The sequence below is a fragment of the Anoplophora glabripennis genome, unplaced genomic scaffold (assembly GCF_000390285.2).
Source record: "Anoplophora glabripennis isolate ALB-LARVAE unplaced genomic scaffold, Agla_2.0 scaffold294, whole genome shotgun sequence".
In the NCBI taxonomy this organism is placed as follows: Eukaryota; Metazoa; Arthropoda; class Insecta; order Coleoptera; family Cerambycidae; genus Anoplophora; species Anoplophora glabripennis.
The window spans coordinates 351,924-363,773 of NW_019416596.1; the positions used below are offsets into that span (position 1 = coordinate 351,924).

General features: G+C 33.6%; 1 protein-coding gene across 1 annotated transcript in view; it reads left to right on the top strand.

Moving 5' to 3' along the window:
• Positions 1–11,539, top strand: part of LOC108904608 (hippocampus abundant transcript 1 protein) — a 39,430-nt gene extending 27,891 nt beyond the window's left edge. The window contains exons 3-7 of the mRNA XM_018707234.2: positions 8,938–9,275; positions 9,356–9,565; positions 9,628–9,776; positions 9,843–9,939; positions 10,003–11,539. Of these exons, the coding sequence (XP_018562750.1) occupies positions 8,938–9,275; positions 9,356–9,565; positions 9,628–9,776; positions 9,843–9,939; positions 10,003–10,109 (901 nt within the window). The 3' untranslated portion in view covers positions 10,110–11,539. The remainder of the gene's footprint in view (positions 1–8,937; positions 9,276–9,355; positions 9,566–9,627; positions 9,777–9,842; positions 9,940–10,002) is intronic.
• The last annotated feature ends 311 nt before the right edge of the window (positions 11,540–11,850 follow it).

Below are 11,850 nucleotides of genomic sequence, written 5' to 3' on the forward strand. Positions count from 1 at the left end.
GCAGAGAGCGCGGCCGCTTCGGCCTGCTCGAAATTGAATCGGCGAGTTCAAAACCGCGACGCGCTTAAAAATTATTAATATCTCAGCTTCTAGAGGTCCGAGTTTAATGATTTTTTTTAAATCGATGTCTCGCGATTTAAAAAAAAACAATTAGCGTATTTTCAAATGCCTATCATTAATAATTATTGGTCTTTCAACAGTCCGATAATTATTTATCTTTAAACTTCCTTTAATTATCAACTTTATTTTTTTATTTATCAAAGGTAAGTGCATAAGCTTATATACTGTTTATCAAAGATCAAAAACAAATTTATTTAAATATTCTAAAATTGTTTACTATTATTTTCAAAATATGTCGAAAATTAGTAATAAAATGAGTTAATTTCTCATTTGCTTATACATATTTTAAACAATAAATAATATTTGAATTATATTTGATCGGCTATAACTACGTAAATAATTGACCAATCGATCTGTTTTTTTTTTTAAAGGCGTCTTTCCAATAATTTTTAAAACCTGCTTTAAAAAAATTGATTTGATTGAATATTCACAAAGTTATTCTAATTATTGTTTAGAAGTACAAAAATTGCACCAATGTTTAAACAAGCGCCAGAGCTCTCCTAATTGACGGATTCGAATTTTTCAAAACGCGTTTGAAAACTTGCGGGCCCTTTTATATGTGATTAAATTTTCAAGTATCTAACGGCCTTGGTTTTTGCTGTGCAAAATTAATTTTGAAAATTAGCAATTTTTTTTCAAAATTCGGATTGCAAAATTATTATACAAAATCTATCCAATCGATTTTGATGAAATTTGGTGTGATGATTCTACATAACATGAAGTTTTCTTGAACCAAGTATGAAGTTCCTATACCCAATTTAAAGACCCCAAAAAAATTCCCTAAAAAGTAATGTTTTGTAACCCCAATTTTGGCGATTTTTTCGATTTTTACAATAATAATCATGATTCATTCGGTTTATAACTAGTCATATTTTGTAAAAAATTTAATTGCAAACATTTTTTTCCTCTTCCATTTTCGTCTAAAATCAACTCTTGAAAAGATACATAATTAAATAGGAATTAAAATATGACATTTTTCGAATTTTTTTAACATATTGTGTTATTTCTAGTGATATTTGAAAGCCAAAAGGCCGAAAATCTCCATGGATATACGATTCACCCAAACATAGACTTTTTGAAACAGATACTTTTTACATTTTTTTGACAATATGACAAAAGAGTAGTGATAACTATATAGGTGAATTCGTCTTTAGAAGGGTTATCTATTTGTACTATAAAATATAGACCGTCCTTTTAAAAAAAATGTCGGTAATGTTATAGGTGTGTCAAACATGGCTCAAAAAAATAGAAAATATTGGAGAAAAGTGACACTGATTGACCTGTTTCAGCGATTTTTTCAAAGTTCAAAGGGAAAAAAATATGAATTTTGTTNTTACTATTATTTTCAAAATATGTCGAAAATTAGTAATAAAATGAGTTAATTTCTCATTTGCTTATACATATTTTAAACAATAAATAATATTTGAATTATATTTGATCGGCTATAACTACGTAAATAATTGACCAATCGATCTGTTTTTTTTTTTTAAAGGCGTCTTTCCATTAATTTTTAAAACCTGCTTTAAAAAAATTGATTTGATTGAATATTCACAAAGTTATTCTAATTATTGTTTAGAAGTACAAAAATTCGACCAATGTTTAAACAAGCGCCAGAGCTCTCCTAATTGACAGATTCGAATTTTTCAAAAAGCGTTTGAAAGCTTGAGGGCCCTTTTATATGTGAATAAATTTTCAAGTATCTAAGGGCATTGGTTTTTGCTGTGCAATATTTTGAAAATTTGCAAATTTTTTTTCGAAATCTGGATTGCAAAATTATTATGCAAAATCTATCCAATCGATTTTGATGAAATTTGGTGTGGTGATTTTACATAACATGAAGTTTTCTTGAGCCAAGTATGAAGGTCCTATACTCAATTTAAAGACCCCAAAAAAATTCCCTAAAAAGTAATGTTTTGTAACCCCAATTTTGGCAATTTTTTCGATTTTTACAATAATAATCATGATTCATTCGGTTTATAACTAGTCATATTTTGTAAAAAATTTAATTGCAAACATTTTTTTCCTCGTCCATTCTCGTCTAAAATCAACTCTTGAAAAGATACATAATTAAATAGGAATTAAAATATGACATTTTTCGAATTTTTTTAACATATTGTGCCGCCAAAAGTTAAGCCCACGTTTTTTTATGCGCATAAAAAAATGTTCATTTCTAGTGATATTTGAAAGCCAAAAGGCCAAAAATCTCCGTGGATATACGATTCACCCAAATATAGACTTTTTGAAACAGATACTTTTTACATTTTTTTGACAATATCACAAAAGAGTAGTGATAACTATATAGGTGAATTCGTCTTTAGAAGGGCTATCTATTTGTACTATAAAATATAGACCGTCCTTTTAAAAAAAATGTCGGTAATGTTAGATATAGGTCTGCCAAACATGGCTAAAAAAATAGAAAATATTGGAGAAAAGTGACAATTTCTATTTACTAATTGACCTGTTTCAGCGATTTTTTCAAAGTTCAAAGGGAAAAAAATTTGAATTTTGTTCCAACATTTTGCGACACAGTGTATTCAATATCTGCATTATCTTGATTGAAGCGAAAAATAGATTTAAGTTTTAAATAACCCATTAGATAAACGTAACGTATCGCTAATGTCCTTGATTGTTCTATGCTTTAATCTGATTTGAGCCCTCAAATCAAATGGATATAGGTGCTTATTATAAAATGAGATAAACTTTATATGTGACCGTTGGGGAAATTAAATTTTAAAATGAGTTTCTCCGTCTTTAAACTCGATACAAAAAGGCGAACAGGGCCAAAAAAATGAGCAAAGTTGCAAAAACAGTTTTTCTTAAAAAACTAAAATATAGTTCTTGTTGAAAAATATTGAATAAGAAAGTTGTTGGTTTTAAAAAGATCTATCGACTGATTTTTTGTAAGTATTGATTGCTTTGTAACTTTTCGAGATATATCGAAAAACAGTTAAAAGATCTTCTCTTTTCTCTCTCTTCTATAACTCGTTTACGTTTACGTTTCCATGCTTGCTATTTATAGCCCGCGGCAAGCCAAAAAAGTATTTTTGAAAAATTTTTAAATATTAATTATTATTTTTCGAGATATGTCGATTTTTTTGTTGAGGATTTTTGGCGGAATTTTTCACCTATTTCGCATCATTTTATCGGAAAATTAGAATATACTTTTTTAATATTATACTTCTACTTTTAAAATCCTACTGAAAAATTAAAATCGGACCACCTCCAACGCATCCAGAATTTTTTCAAAATAGTGCACCAAAAAATTCAAATTGCAATTGTGCCAAAACTAATGCGACAGCGCCTGCTTAGTGCACAGGGTCAGTTCTGTAACTTAAAAAATGGTGGAGTAATGAATTAAAAAAAAACTTAAATTTTCCGATTTTCCGTGTTTTCTTCGTTTCTTATTATCCGATCGGTTCGAACGACCTCTCGTTTTATTCGTACATCGATTCTCTACAAATTGTCTCTTTATAGCATTCAGATTGCTTCGTTAGTTTAGGTTTTATAAGTAAAAAACTCGAAACAATGCATTTTTTGCATAAAAATGTTTATAAAAAAATAATTAACTGGAAATTGGAGTAGGAACCATTATAAGCATAAGGTATCTGTAGACTCTCTTTTATAATGAAGGCACAGTCCATTTGCTACTAGTATTTTTGTCACAAAATGCTCTATTATCCTAATATTAGGATTTATTTAATTTTGTACCGAAATTTGTTAATTATTGAAACACTGAAGTAATCAATGAAGCAAAAAAATTTAAGTATACACGAAAAATACTGTAGTAATAATAAATAATTATTAAAATGATAAAAGTAAAAAAAAAATGTAAATTAAATAAAAATTAAATATTTCCGGGTCTATTTTGCTTCTAAGGCGAAAATGACTGTAATATTCGTAATTTAAGCTACCCCAGATTAAGTACAAAAGGATTTTCATACGTAGTCCAGAAGCCGAGATATCAAAGATTTTGCAAGCGCGGGACATTTAAAATCCACGTCATCAGTTTTAAAATGTAAATTGCGTCCTTTAGATTTTTTTAAAAATAAAATGGTTATTTCTGCAGAAAAATATATATTTTTTTAAATTCCAGAAAAAATGTCAGCAATTTTTTTCTTTAAAACTAATTTTCATTAAATAAAAATTGAAATAGTTTGAAAACATGCTCGAAAAATGTGCAATTTTTTTAAAAGTTAAAGTTTGTAATTTTTTGATCCTTAAAATTAATAAAATCGTTAGAATTATTTAACAGCATGGTAATACAACTCTTTACGAAAAAAATAAGCCGAAAATCGTTACTGTAGGTCCATCCGCTGAGAAGATCTAGTCAATTTTCGACAGGGCCTTTTTTTCAAAAAATCAGTATATCTTGAAAAATAAATATTTTTAAATTTTTCAAAAATGTTCTTTTTTGTCTTGCCGCGGACTATACTTACAGTAAATAGCAAATACGGAAACGTAAATATAAACGAGTTATAGAAGAAGAGAAAAGAGAAGATTTTTAACGGTTTTTTCGATATATCTCGAAAAGTAACAAAGCAATCGATACTTAAAAATCAGTCGATAGATCTGTTTAAAACGACTTTCTCGTTTAAAAATTTTCGATAGGAGCTATACTTTTTTAGTTATTTTTAAAAAACCGTTTTTTGCAACTTTGCGAATTTTTTTGACCATGTTCGCCATTTTGAATCGAGTTTAAAGAAGAAGAAACTCAATTTAAAATTTATTTGTAAAGCACAATTTTTTAAAAAGCTCTTTAAAATTTTAGCCGAAAGGATGTTAACTGATTCCAAGACAAATATTGGATTACATTGGATGATACAAATAAATTCTTTCCTTTTATCTTTTTCCATTTTCGATGACAGTAATTATTTTTCTATGATTCAACGAAATTTCGTTCCATACATTTGAATAGCATTTACGATTATTGTATTCAGAAATTTATGACCGGGATTATCTGAGCATGCCGTTATCAGTTTATCCGATGAACAACCCAATTCTAGGATGGCGCAAATATTTGCAAAGATTAAAATCACACCTGTCGATAGCGTTTTCGACTTGTTAGTCAGCCGAAACATTGCAGTAGCGATAAAAAACGATGTAACTCTTCTCTTCAATGCACCCTGTATTTTTTTATTTTTATTTTCAATATAAACGGGGTGTATGACAGTCAGGGAAACCTAGGAGTCCTGGGATTTTCAGGGAATTTTATAATTGTGGATGTCTGGGACGTTTTTTAAGTGGTTTCGTTGATCTACCACTTGAGATTAATTTACCAGAAGGTCTCAATAAGTGTAGAACAGTACAAATCAGACAATATAAATGCTTTCGTTACCAAGTAATCTTTCATTATACAAAATTGTTGTTCATCCACATCCTGCTGGTAACAAGAGACTTTTATTTTTGACCAGTTCGTTTTACTATAATATACAATAAATAACACAGCCACACACAAAAAAAAGTTGTCTGTACTTTTCATGCGACATATGTTGTCCGTATTATTTTTTGTGTCAGAATTGAGCTATCACATAACAGGAATTCCCTAACCTTAAAAAACAGGTCAAAAATAGCAAAAATTCACGAAAAAGTGCTAGGAAAAATACAAACAATTTTTTCTATATTCAAATGGATGGTTCTTTTTCTAACCTCAAAAAAAAGGTCAGATATCGCGAATTTTCAAAAAATAAAAGATTCTCGCAAAAGAGTGACCGCAAAAAAAACATTTTTCCGCCTGTTTTTGAGACTGACAAAGTCGACAGGGAAAATCCTAAAAATATTCTAAAAATATCCCCAAATACTCGTCATGAGAAATGAAAATGAGCATTGCTTTCAGTTTTTCGAAAATTTTCACCCAAATTAAGAATTATCAACAGTAAAACTCCAAATATTTATATGTTGTTATCAAAATAATATTATGAACGTGAAATATCTAATTTCGTATTTGATACGGTCTTGTCCGGATTGAAAATCAACCCATAATATCCCTAAAGGGATGAAATCATCCCCTAAACGCCTAAAAATGCAAGAAATATATTAAAAGTTACATTTTTTTTCCTTTTCTTTTATACGTATATGGTTGAATTTTGTGGTGGTTTTACCCTAATTTAGGGGTATTTTCCTTCTCTAGTGATTGTGGGTTCAATTATCAGGTATAAAAGAAAANGAAACCTAGGAGTCCTGGGATTTTCAGGGAATTTTATAATTGTGGATGTCTGGGACGTTTTTTAAGTGGTTTCGTTGATCTACCACTTGAGATTAATTTACCAGAAGGTCTCAATAAGTGTAGAACAGTACAAATCAGACAATATAAATGCTTTCGTTACCAAGTAATCTTTCATTATACAAAATTGTTGTTCATCCACATCCTGCTGGTAACAAGAGACTTTTATTTTTGACCAGTTCGTTTTACTATAATATATAATAAATAACACAGCCACACACAAAAAAAAGTTGTCTGTACTTTTCATGCGACATATGTTGTCCGTATTATTTTTTGTGTCAGAATTGAGCTATCACATCACAGGAATTCCCTAACCTTAAAAAACAGGTCAAAAATAGCAAAAATTCACGAAAAAGTGCTAGGAAAAATACAAACAATTTTTTTCTATATTCAAATGGATGGTTCTTTTTCTAACCTCAAAAAAAAAAACAGGTCAGATATCGCGAATTTTCAAAAAATAACAGATTCTCGCAAGAGTGACCGCAAAAAACCCATTTTTCCGCCTGTTTTTGAGACTGACAAAGTCGACAGGGAAAATCCTAAAAATATTCTAAAAACATCCCCAAATACTCGTTATGAAAAATGAAAATGAGCATCTGTTTCAGTTTTTCGAAAATTTTCTATAAATCACCCAAATTAAGAATCATCAACAGTAAAACTCCAAATATTTATATGTTATCAAAATAATATTATGAACGTGAAATATCTAATTTCGTATTTGATACGGTCTTGTCCGGATTGAAAATCAACCTATAATATCCCTAAAGGGGTGAAATCATCCCCTAAACGCCTAAAAATGCAAGAAATATATTAAAAGTTACAATTTTTTTTCCTTTTCTTTTATACGTATATGGTTGAATTTTGTGGTGGTTTTACCCTAATTTAGAGGTATTTTCCTTCTCTAGTGATTGTGGGTTCAATTATCAGGTATAAAAGAAAAAGAAAAAAAAATTGTAACTTTTTGTAAATTTTTTGCATATTTAGGTGTTTAAGGGATGATTTCACCCCTTTAGGGATATTAAGGGTTGATTTTCAATCCAATTTTCACGTTCATAATATTATTTTGATAACAACATAGAAATATTTGGGGTTTTACAACTGTTGATGATTCTTAATTTGTTCCCTTTTTTTGTCTTCTCAACCCCTAAATAAGGGTGACTTTCGAAAAACTGAAAGTCTCAAAAACAGGCAGATTTTGCGGTCAATCTTTGGTATACGGGAATTTTCGTGGTCGCTGATCACGGATCCGATCAATTTGCAGAATTCAAGATGGCCGACCAAATTTTCAAAAAAGTAACACATTAGCGCCAATTGAATTGAATTAAATTGCGAAATTCATTTTGTACTATTTTTATTTACCCCATCATGTTTTAACCTTCCTTTTTTCGGCTATATCTTGCTCTTTTTTCTGCAAAATGTCTATTCACGGGTTTTCTGCCTAATCTCAGATAATAAAGTACAATAGGTACCTAATTGATTAAATTTTTAAAAACGAATTTTGTAAATCTGATATCGGATTCGTGATCAGTGCTCTCGAAAACCCCCGAACACTAAATTTGGCGCGAAAGGTTGCATGCGGAAAAATCAGTTTACGAAAATTCCGCATTATTATTGCAAAACGGGATGGATGTTGATGAAATTTATGGAAAAGACGGTCAATCCAATGACCAACATGTCTGCCAAAGGCCGATTTGATTGACCGTGAAATTGTTGCTGCAAGTATTTGTTAATTAATCTCGTTCGTTTATTTTGTAACTAATTGTTTAATTATTAAACGTTAATTGTAGAAGTTAATATCGTAGATGTAGGTTCTAATAGATCCAAAGAAACATATCGAAAAAGAAAAATTTCAAAAAGTTGAAATTAAGTTGCCCTTTATACGAACAATGCCGCTCGGGAATTCGCTCTTTTTGCATTAAATATAGCTTAGTTTTACGCTAATTAAAAAAAATTGAAAAATCACCTACACCTCTTTGTTTCCAAGATAGCTTTCTTCCAACTGAAAATAAACAACTGAATCAATTTTTTGTCACTATGTAACCGATTGATTTCGTAACAGTATTTACACAGGTAGCAAAATAAATTGAAATAGAAATAAAATAACTACATTTGTTTATAATTTTAATTTTTTAATTTAGGCTGGAATGCTTTTTTCACATTTTTCTCCAGATATTTTTTTCAATTGAAAACATTCAATTTCTGGGAGCGTAACGAACAAATAAAAAAAAGAATCACCAAATATGTCGTTCCTACCATCAGTTATGATCGAGAGTACATACAATAATTATTAATTTCACATTTTTCTCAAATTTTCTGACTTTGTAATTGTACCGAATTTTTTTTTCCTGAAAACATTTCCAGGAAGACAACAAAAAAATAATTACGCATATCCATCATTCGAATCGTGAGTTACGGTCTTCAGTTCATACAAAAATGCCATAGGAAAAAACCGCCTTAGTTTTTCCAGAATTTTCCAATTTTCCGGATAACTTTTCACATTTGTCTTTCCCTAAAAACGAAAATTAAAAAAAAAACATTGTAGTCAAATCGGTTTCGTCTATTTTCTATGACAATTTGACACATTCCTCCTGTTGCAGATGGTCTTTGTCCCTGGTGGTAGCCCTGGCTACGGCTGTGGCCATCCTAGACGTCTTCTTCATCCTGGTGGCGGTGCCGGAGAGCCTCTCGGAGAAGGTACGGGTGTCCCCCATCAGCTGGGAGCAGGCTGACCCGTTCTCCTCCCTGAGGAACGTAGGACAGGACCCGACGATCCTCCTGCTGTGCATAGCGGTGTTCTTATCGTACCTACCCGAGGCCGGACAGTACAGTTGCATTTTCGTCTACCTCAAGCTCGTCATGGGCTGGAGCGCTCCCATGGTGGCCGTGTTCGTGGGCCTGGTGGGGCTACTGGCCGTCATAACGCAGCTGTGCTTGGGTACGTGCCTTATTTTAAGAATAACAGGTTTTGTTTACTGATTAGTTCGCCTCGTGGTAATAAAAATCGTTCTCGCGCAGGCATTTTGATAAAAAATCTGGGCTCCAAGCACACCATCATGTTGGGACTGCTGTTCGAGATGCTCCAGCTGCTGTGGTACGGCTTCGGCACCACGACGTGGATGATGTGGGGTGCCGGCATTCTTGCCTCCATGAGTTCCATAACTTATCCCGCCATATCGGCGTTCGTCTCGGTCCACAGCACCGCCGACAGGCAGGGGGTCGTGCAGGGTAAGCGGTTCAGGGCGTTTTCCAGTAACACCCGCTCAAATACGTTTTTGTTTTTCCTTTAGGAATGGTTACGGGTATGAGAGGTCTCTGCAACGGTCTGGGGCCCGCCATGTTCGGGCTGATCTTCTTCATGTTCCACGTCGACCTTAACGACGGGGAGAACAGCCACAACGCCACACATTCCACTCCTACCTTCGACACGTACACGCAGGTACACGATTATTTTTTTTGTTTGTTGGATTTTGTGCGGTTTTTAATGGAATTGTTTTTTTTGCAGCTGGTGCCTGGCCCGCCTTTCGTTTTCGGAGCTTTTCTAGTCATTTGTGCCCTGTTCGTTGCCTCCTTCATACCTTCCAAGACCCAAGTGGAAACGAGTGAGTGCACGTTGCGACGATCCACGTTACTCATCGAATAACGTACTCTCGTTTGTTTTCCAGGCATCCCCTTGGACACGCACTACGAGATGGAGCGCGGCCAGAAGGTGGCCGGCACCCTGAGCCCCCTCATCCCGAGCCGGGGCTCCATCGACGCCGCCATCCTGTAATTCCGACGGACGGGTGCCGTTTACCGAAGCATTTTGTGAATTCCTCGCGAGGTCTCAGTTCCAAGTAAAATATTTTTTCGGGTGATGTAAAGGCGACGAGAGACGATCAGGGAAGTGTTCCTCCCCGCCGGGGAGGCGTCTAGTTTCGTTTATTTTAATTATCGGGAGTGTCAGGTATAATTTTTAGGTTCACGATCACTACGCTTAGTTTCCGGGGACGTTGCCGCTCCGGCGCTTCGCACTGCCGACGGGGTATCGGGGAAAACGGCGCGGGGTTGTTTGTTCGGGAATAATTGAGTTTCGATCTCAGAGCTGTTACGATTTCGTGCCACGGGGCGACAGTTTTGGTGCTTTTCGGGGGTAAAAATGTACAAGAAATCGATCGAATTTGTGAGTGTCTTGAATTGATGGGATTTGGGGCAACTTTGTTTGTAAAAGACACTAGCAGAGTCCAAAAATATATCGATAGTAACTTTATACAGAGTCTTGTATGAATCAAGGCGATTCTTTTGTGTCGTTTTGTAATTTTTTATATTTTAGTCCTTTTTATGACCAAATACAGTATTGCGTTGCTTTTCGGGGCTCGTTATCAATGATTTTGTACGCGTAGTGTACCGAAGTGAACGTTTGTGCGATTTTTACAACTACCGGTAAAAATTCACTACGCGTTTGTATTTGCCAAGCACGAATCACTTGCCGTTGAGAAGTAGTTTCAAGTTACGGGTCAGCCGCCGTTTTCCCTATACTCGTTGACCCGCAGCGAACTTTCAAGTGTAAGGAAAACCCAGTCAATTCCGAGAGAACTATATTTTGAACGTTTTTGCACATATTCTCTACAAGAAAGTCTCACTAGCTGTCTTTCGTTACGGTTTTTCCTATATTGTATGTACAAAGTTAGTCGTAAGGTTAGGACTTAAGGATCTACAATTATACTTCTTTTTTTTAATAAAAGAAAAAACTAGGAAATCTTTTCGGTCTGGTTCACACTTTTTTTTTAGTGTTGTCGGAGTAGCGACTTGACACGCGCACCGCACCAAAGCCTATATACAGGGCGTTCCGTCGTTCCGGTTGAAAAAACAACGAAAGTTCTCCAGTATTCCTCGTGATGATGAATTGAAATCGTTTGTCGTTCTCGTGTCGTATTTTTTGGCTGTGAATCGTTTCGTTTCCCGGAACGCCCTGTGCGCGACATCTTCTAGAGCCGACATCGCTGTTAGGATCGCCGTTTAGGGCGTAATGTATATTTATTGTATATGTGACTAAAGCAATTCTGCCAGGTGAGAATTTTTTTTATCATTGTTATCCTTTTTCTTTGGACTTGTATTTTTATAAAGTAGGTATATTTGTTTCGACTTGTTGGTTTAACAAATGACAAATATATTTAAATCTGAAGTATTTTAGCTGTTAGAGTAAATATAAATAAATTAATTGTTTCTGTAAAGCCGTCGTTTTATTTCCCGTCGTAATTTTTCGTCCTGTTGTACAAATCATGGGACATGGAACATTTTCGTTTTGGGAGGGAGTGTTTCGTGAAGCGTGCTGAGCTATGCAACCCGTCGTACACTTGTAGGAATTACAGACGATAACTGCATCGTTTTAATTATTTTTATACAGGGTGTTTCGCATAAGAACTGACACACAGTGGGAAATATTGAACAAAATTCTCGCCACTCGCCAATTTTCATCGTCTCGTGATTTTTTTTTTTAATCTCGTAAGCTGAGTTTTCATATTCCGGTGAGG